The sequence below is a fragment of the Syngnathus scovelli genome, chromosome 17, assembly GCF_024217435.2.
Source record: "Syngnathus scovelli strain Florida chromosome 17, RoL_Ssco_1.2, whole genome shotgun sequence".
NCBI classification, from domain to species: domain Eukaryota; kingdom Metazoa; phylum Chordata; class Actinopteri; order Syngnathiformes; family Syngnathidae; genus Syngnathus; species Syngnathus scovelli.
In genome coordinates, this window is record NC_090863.1 from 2,251,346 (window position 1) to 2,260,020 (window position 8,675).

The following is an 8,675-nucleotide window of genomic DNA, read 5'->3' on the forward strand; positions in this document are numbered from 1 at the left end:
AAGAGCAAGCGCAGGATTATACTGTGGATGTCTGACCACAGCGGAGTGTCCCTGTGGCGGGGCGGAAATGAAAAACACAATGGAGAGAGGACACGTTAGCTTTTATGGCATCGCTACTGCTTCCTGCGTAGATAGGTGTGTGTGTGTGTGTGTGTGTGTGTGCGTGTGTGTGTGTGTGTGTGTGTGTGTGTGTGTGTGTGTGTGTGTGTAAGAAAGAAAGAAAGAAAGAAAGAAAGAAAGAAGGCAGGCAGACGGCACTGCCGAATGGTATGATACAAAGTGGCGGTGGGTACACACAGCCCAGTGCGGTCACAGGACACATGCAGACAAACACTAACATTCACACTTTGAGCCTTTGATATCCCTAAGGCAACATACTACATTTCTAATGAGAACATGCAACACACCATTCAAACCCTGAGCCTTTGAATTGTGAGGCAGGTGTCCACTTGGACACCATGCTGCCCAATGAATGAACATTTGCCATATTTTGCCACAGGATTCAACGAAAGGAAAAAGGCCCCCTATCATATACATTTGCATACACATTTTTTTCCAACTGGAGTAGGAGAAATACTATCAAACCACGCCAGATCCGCGGCCGCCAGATCCGCGGCCGCCACTGGGAATCCTCCCGGCGCAATTGGACTCGCGGTCACATTAGTGTCCCACTCCAACGTCGCCGGATTCGCTGCCGTTGCCGGACCTCGAGCCAACAACGCTGGACCCGCTGTCGGTGCTGCACTTCGTCCCAGCAACGCTGGACCTGTGACCGTCGGTGACTGCGTGCCAGTAACGCCGGACCTGCGGTCTACACCGGACCTCCAGGAGGCTAACACCATCAGCCCCAGGAGGAGAGCTACCATCTGGCCCAGTGTGCTAGCACAACCAGCCCCTGGAAGAGAGCTAACATCACGCTCAGTAAGCTAGTACCACCAACCCCTAGAGGACAACCACCACCAGGCTCAGCAGACTACCATCACCAGGCTCAGGAGGATAGCCACCACTAGCTCCAGTGAGTTGGCACCACCAGCCGCCCTAGGAGGTCATCTGACACCGGGTTGTGTGGGATAGCATCTCCAGCCCCAGGAAGAAAGCTACCATCAGGTATAGGTTGATAGTCAGGATGGCCATGAAATTGCTCCAGAAGGACATGGAGGAACTGAAGCTATCAATGGAAGTGATGTCTTCAACTCTTGAAACCATAATGAAGCAACAGGCCATTATTACAGAGCTGATGGGAGAGGTGAAGCGGCTCAGGCATGCCACACTCTGCCAACGAGGAGTCTAGATAGCAAGATACCACCTATAATTGTCCGCTTTACAAATAGGAAAAGTAAGATAAATCTACTCAAACAAGGTAGGAAATTAAAAGGCACGAACATATACATGAATGAACACCTCACCAAGAAAAATGGTGAAATAGCTAAAAAAGCAAGAGCTCTTAAGAAAAACGGTAAAATACAGTCCACTTGGAATGCAGGTTGTAAGGTATTCATCAAACCTGTTGGAGCAGCAGAGAGTTCTCATGGTTTCTGCATTAGTGCCATAGAGCAACTTAAGCGGTATGAAGGAGATCAGTAACCTGTACATCATTACTTAGAACCTCATGTTGTGATACTTTTATATCATGGAAGGTAAAAAACCTGGTGAACTTATCAACCTATCATTAACAGTACTGACAAATGCCTTTCCTTTCCAACTGGTCTGTTTAACAAACAAGCACTAATAGCTGAAAATGAAGAACTTGATTTGAAAACATTTGATTACACTGATCATAAGGGATTTCATATAGAGAACAATATTGATCCTGTGAATAACTTCTTTATCAACTACAATCAAACGAACTGTAAATACTATACTGTAGAGCAATTTAGCGAGAATGTAGCAACAAATAGGGCAATGTCAATTATACATTTTAATAGTAGGAGCTTGAAAGCAAACATCTCTAAGATCAAACAATGTTTAAAAGATATGAATAATCCGTTTACTGTTATTGCAATATCTGAAACCTGGTTAAAGGAAGATCAGGCTGAAAAGATTGACATAGAGGGGTATGAGAGTTATACATTAAATAGGATGGGAAAAAGATGCGGAGGGGTTGCTCTATTCATAGACAAAAACTGTAAGTGTAGGATAGTAAGAAATATGTCTCAAGCAATAGATAATCTCATGGAATGTATTACTGTTGAAATAGAAATGGAATCATCAAAAAACATTTTGGTAAGCTGTGTATACAGATGTCCAGGTTCAAGTATTGAGGCATTTAGTGAACTATTATCAAGAATGTATGAAAGAAAAATCAATACGAAAATGGTCTATGTCTGTGGTGATTATAATATAGATCTACTGAACCCACTTCAGCTGACTCCAATAACAGAATTCATTAACTTAATGTACAGTATGAGTCTTTACCCTGCAATAACTCGTCCGACTAGAATCACATCTCACAGTGCCACTATAATTGATAATATATTTACAAATGTGATTGAAAAGAAAGTAAAAACTGGACTGATAATAAATGATTCAAGTGACCATCTGCCAGTGTTTGCGGTGATCCAGAACTGTACAAGGGAAAAAAAGGATGCTATAGCTTTTAAAATGTGTAGAATGAACTCTGGTAATTCAATTAACTCATTCAAAAATGATCTTCTAAAACAAGACTGGAAAAAGGTATATGTGGGTGATGTAAATGAAGCCTACAACACATTCATGGCCATTATATCTGAACTTTATGATAAAAACTGTCCTCTTGTAAGGAAAGCGGTCAAACACAACTCAGTGGAAAAACCATGGCTGACAAAGGGAATCTTAAACGCCTGCAAGAAAAACAACCTGTTATACAAAGATTTCCTAAAGATAAGAACAAAAGAAGCTGAATTGAAATATAAGACCTATAAAAACAAATTGATCAAAATAATGAGAAACAGTAAAAAGAACTACTATAGCAAGAAACTGGAGGAAAACAAGAGTAACACAATAACAACATGGAAAGTGTTAAATGAAATTATTAAAAACAGAACTGGAAAGCCAGGATAGCCTTCTTACTTTGTAAACAGTAACAATATAACTATAAATGAATTTGCAATGATTGCAGAGGAGTTTAATGATTACTATGTTGGTATTGGGCCTACTTTGGCGGAAGAAGTACCAAAAAAAGGGAGTACAAGTGACCTAATTAAGGATGTACCCATAGCCAAAAGTATGGTTCTAAGGGGAACGGATGAGACGGAAATAATAATTTTTTTTAGAGGATTTAAAGGTAAAAAGTCAACTGATTGTAATGGAATAGATATGTCACTTGTTAAAAATATTATTGAAAGTGTGGTGAAACCCCTAACACATATTTGCAACCAATCCCCGACAAATGGTGTTTTTCCGAGTGAAATGAAATTAGCTAAAATTATTCCGATATATAAAGCTGGGGACAAACACATATTCTCAAATTACAGGCCAATATCTTTACTCCCACAATTCTCCAAAATACTAGAAAAAATATTTTATAAAAGGCTTGATGATTTCATCACAAAACAAAATATTCTGTGTGACCAACAGTATGGATTTCGGAAAAATAGAACCACCACAATGGCTTTGTTAGATTTCGTAGCTGAAATAACAACAGCTATTGAAAATAAACGATATGCTGTAGGTGTCTTCTTAGATCTTAAGAAAGCTTTTGATACTGTAAATCATAAAATACTGTTAACAAAACTTGAGAGATATGGCATACAAGGTATGCCACTCACTTGGTTAAACAGTTATTTATCAAACAGGAATCAATATGTGCAATTAATGGACTTCAAATCAAAGTTAAAGCAGGTAAAGTGTGGGGTTCCTCAGGGCTCAATATTAGGCCCCTTGTTATTTATTTTGTATGTTAATGATATGTGCAAGGTCTCCAGATTACTCAAGGCCGTAGTTTTTGCAGATGACACAAATCTGCTCTGTAGTGGGGACGACCTGGACCAACTACTGGATATTGTGGGTATTGAAATGGAAAAATTACAGAGTTGGTTTGACACAAATAAACTTACATTGAATTTAAGTAAAACAAGGTATATTATATTTGGAAACCGTCCGACAAACACAGACAAAATTCTTACAATAAATAATATAGAAATAGAAAGAGTGAATGAAGTAAAATTTCTTGGAGTGCTAATAGATAAAAAATTAAGTTGGAAACCACATATAACGTATATCAAATCAAAGATCTCAAAATCACTGGCAGTATTGTATAAAGTAAAAGATCTTATAAACCAAACATCATTGTATTCCTTGTACTGCTCCTTCATACTCCCATACATTATGTACTGTGTGGAGGTGTGGGGCAACACATACAAAACAAACACAGATCCAATCTACATTCTACAAAAAAAAGCTATACGACTTGTAAATAATGTTGATTACAGAGAACCATCTAACCCTCTTTTTGTAAAACTGAATGCACTGAAATACAATGATCTAGTCGATTTTAAAACCATCCAACTCATGTACAAAATAAAAAATAATCAATTACCAAACAGTATCCAGAGGTTGTTTGAGTGGAGGGAAAGTACCTATGATTTAAGAGGAACACTTGTGTTTAAAAGAGATTTGGTGAGAACAACTTTAAAGTTGCATTGTATAACAGTTAAAGGTGTGGAATTATGGAACGCCAGCAGTGACGAACTAAAGAATTGTAGTTCATTACCTCAGTTTAAAAAAATGTATAAAGGCAAAATACTGATGGGATACCGTAGCATGCTGTGAGGTGTTTAAACTGCTTTTGTATTTATTTAAAGGAGGTGTGTATGTATAATATCTATATGTATGTATGTATGTGTGTGTATATGTATATATATATATATGTATATCTTTAACAAATCTGAAAATGGACAAATCTTGACGGAATCAAGCAAACGTGGTTACAAGGGGTAGAGCTAGTTAAGCCTAGGCTTCCTTCTACTCCCTTTTGAACAAATAAGATTTTTTATGATAAAGTGAAAATTTATAACGCAATGTTTTTTTTTTCTTTTCTTTCTTCTCTATTGTACTATGGAGTTATTATTTTCAGTATTGTTACTTTCTTTCTTGTATTTCTTTAAATGTTCGAAATAAATAAACAAAGTAAAGTAAAGAAAAGGTCAAAATAACAGCATTAACAGCAATTTGAATACAGTCATAGAAAATGCAATCACTATGAAAGCGGCTGACTTTCTTACGACAAATAATACAGAGTGGGTGCAAAAGAGCACAACAGATATGCATTTAAAGACATGAAGACACTGATGCCCGAAGCCGGCTTTCAAAAGCACCCCCCCCCCCCCCCCCCCCCAATCCAACCTGTTCTAGGTGTCCACACACATCATTCAAATCCGTCAGCAAGCTTTGCGATCCCTCATTTGAATCAAGTTTGAATCTAGTTTTGTGCAAACTTGCAAACATTTGCTGCTGTTCCACGTGCATGCCATCCCAGCTGTCAAAGCGCTGCAGCAAGCACAAAACCATTCCCAAAGTGTCAAATGGAAGATTCCCCGCAAACATCTGGACTAACAAGGCACGTTTTGGTTTTCTTAGAGCTTACCTTCCATTGCTGAACAAGTGACGATCATCACGCCGAAGAGCGCAAACAAACCCACTCTCATGGCAAAATGTTGACTCGCCACAGCTTGTCCAGCCAAATTGCCAACACGCCCGTCCGTCCGTCCGTCCGCAGGGTGCGTGCGTGCGTGCGTGCGTGCGTGCACGCGCCTTCAAGGAATCCTTCGCTTGTCGACAGCCGCTAACTCCAGCAAATCGCCAGCCGCAGTGTTTGTCACATTTCAAGACGTAGTAAACAAAAGCGCAAATGTTTCAGGTGGTGCAGGGAAGCCGGCCGGCTGCGAGTGTGGAGAGAGGGACCGACATGCAGGAGACTCGGGGAGGGAGGGAGGGAGGGAGGGAGGGAGGGAGGGAGGGAGGGAGGGAGGGAGGTAGACTTGACCTGCGAGGAGCGCAATTTTACCTCTGGAGCCAATCAGAAGCAGCGACTGCACCTCGCTGGCCAATCAGGAGAAAGGCTCCGCCCACGCCGTGCTGTCAAAACACCAAACTTTTTGGTTCCACTCGAAGCGGCTGCCTGCCTGCCTGCCTGCCTGCCTGCCTGCCTGCCTGCCTGCCTGCCTGCCTGCCTGCCTGCCTGCCTGCCTGCCTGCCAGCCTGCCAGCCTGCCTGCCTGCCTGCCTGCCTGCCTGCCTGCCTGCCTGCCTGCCTGCCTGCCTGCCTGCCTGCCTGCCTGCCTGCCTGCCTGCCTGCCGGCCCGCCTGCCGGCCGGCCTACCGGCCGGCCTCCCGGCCGGCCAAACAGCCAGCCGGCCGCTATACTGAAAGAAAGTAGCACCTCCAGCTGGACAAACTTTTCTACTACATTCACCGATCGCCACTAATATTGATCAGCTCTCTGTAAATGTTGGATTATTTTGATTTTAAACACTTTACAGAAATGAAGCGGGTTGTGTATATTCCATATATTGTGCAAGTTGAACATTTCTATCTGGAGGAGTTAAACAGGTGATGGGGAACCACCCCTAACCCTAACTTTTACTGAGGGACAGCATTTTTTGAGAGGGCTGTTAAATTGCGGAGTAATAGGAATAAAGAAATATGCCTAGAGGCAGTGTTTGATAGTGAAAGGAAGTACAAGGACACAATCAATCATATTGGGGAAAACATCCAAACCCTATGCAGGGGAGGGGGCCTTTGAGCCAACATTAGAACCCAGTGCTCCTTAACTCTCACATTATTCTTATTCATTCTCTTGAAGTGGGTGAAGGAAAATGTGTTCAAGCCTCCATTTCCACCACGTCTTACACTTTTGCCATCATGAAGTCGCCCACTTATTCCTGCCTATTCCTTAATAGGCTTTGGTCAATTAAACCGCTTCCCCAAATGATATTAAAGAGCCACTACACATTATTTCCACCCCTTTTAGACTCTTTCTTTGTGTGTGTGTGTGCGTGCGTGCGTGCGTGCGTGCGTGCGTGCGTGCGTGCGTGTGTGCGTGTGTGTGTGTGCGTGCGTGCGTGCATGTGTGAGCGCAATAGCGCACGCGGCCTCCCTGCTTTGTTTTAATTTCTTCTGGGGATGAATCCAGAAGAAAATCACAAACTTATTGAAAATGCGAATTGTGCAACTCCAGGGTGATTCTACACGTATTGCGCTTTTCACCTTAAACAGGGAGCCGGCCTCTTTCTTCTGCATGAGCATTTGACTTCGAATTTGGCTTTTTGTGTTGCAATTAGATTCAGGCAGGAAATCACAGGACTCCAAAGAATGAAAACAAAACCACCGCTTGCAGCTTTCATGTGATGTTCTCACTGCTAGTCACAAGGAGCTGTGTGGCACTTTGCTCCTGATGTGATGCTGATAAATACCCCTTCATTTGCTCTAATCACAAATGAGGTTAATTGGGGTCCTTTGTTGCGTCTCCCGCCCGCTTTGTTTCAGCCAGCGGCGGCATTAAAAAGAAAAGAACACTTCCCCATTAACCGCATGGCCTGGTGCTCCCTTCGCATTTCGGCGCAAACAAAGGGCTTCGACCTTGCCAACATTTGACACGAGGCAAATGGTTATTTTGGAATCCGTGTTATCGTGAGCCCACTCCAGAGTGTCATAGAGTACATTTTGGAGGTGGACTCGTTAATGAGCAGTAACAAAGCCAAAGCTGACAGCTTATCACTTGCTTCTGGCGAGTCGTGACAGGCCATCCCACTCTTTGTCATCTCCTTGATGCTTTCACAGGGACACTGTGACGACGACAACAACATTCCACCAGTGTCTGCAAAGCTCACACTGACACCATGGAGCTTTTGCAGCCTTGAGTATACACAATACGCACAATACAAATCCATCTGGCCTTCATCTGCCATTTACTGATGCCCTTCCTGTCATAGGCGGACCCTCGCAGAAGCAAACATCATGGGAATATAAAAGAGAACAGCACTTGGATGTGATGGATGAACACACACAAGTGCGACCAGAACTTGAGAGGAAGGAAAGCGTTGTAATCTCAGAAAATGATGCAGGCAAAATTGGACATGGAATTTAAAAGTTCATCAGATTCAAATGACTATACAACAGACCTACATATCCAATTCCGTACAGTATAAAGTGCATCACAGATAATCACAAGCTACCATTTAAAAGAATGAGTGTCAAGTGTGAGTACATCATTTAATTTGCTACATTCGGTTTGTTTTTTAAATTTACTAATCATTTGTGTCAAGTGTGAGTAAATCATGTAATTAGCTACATTGGTTGTTGTTTTTTTTGTGCCCAAATGAACAAAGATGAAGTCAAAGAAGTGGTCAAATTACTGGCACAAGCCCCAACGCATGGATATTTATTTATTACGAAGATAACCATCGCCAGTAAAGCACAGGAGCAAAAGCAACGGTTGGACCTTCTGATCATAACATTGACCTTTGGAGGCAACTGCAATCCCGCATCAGTGGAGTATTATGGGTCCATTGTAGGCTCACACATTCTAAATGTCACTAACACCCATTCCCATGAAGCAAATAAGAGCACCCAGCACCAGTAAATACTCATCATCTTCTCATCTACTCATTCATCTTTGGAAAGATTAAACAAGAAAGGGGAACATGAGTGAATACCTCCATACTTGTGTCATATGGCCCTCATTACCTCGTAGGTTCC

General features: G+C 42.1%; 1 protein-coding gene across 7 annotated transcripts in view; it reads right to left on the bottom strand.

Annotated features, from left to right (window-relative positions):
- Positions 1 to 5,900, bottom strand: part of LOC137839640 (ephrin type-B receptor 1-B) — a 153,068-nt gene extending 147,168 nt beyond the window's left edge. For all 7 annotated transcript variants that reach the window (XR_011085670.1, XM_068648722.1, XM_068648723.1 and 4 more), the window contains exon 1: positions 5,564 to 5,900. Coding sequence is in view for 5 of the 7 variants with exons in the window: in XM_068648722.1 (XP_068504823.1) it covers positions 5,564 to 5,624 (61 nt within the window). In the remaining 2 variants the exon portion in view is untranslated. The remainder of the gene's footprint in view (positions 1 to 5,563) is intronic.
- Between the last annotated feature and the right edge of the window lie 2,775 nt (positions 5,901 to 8,675).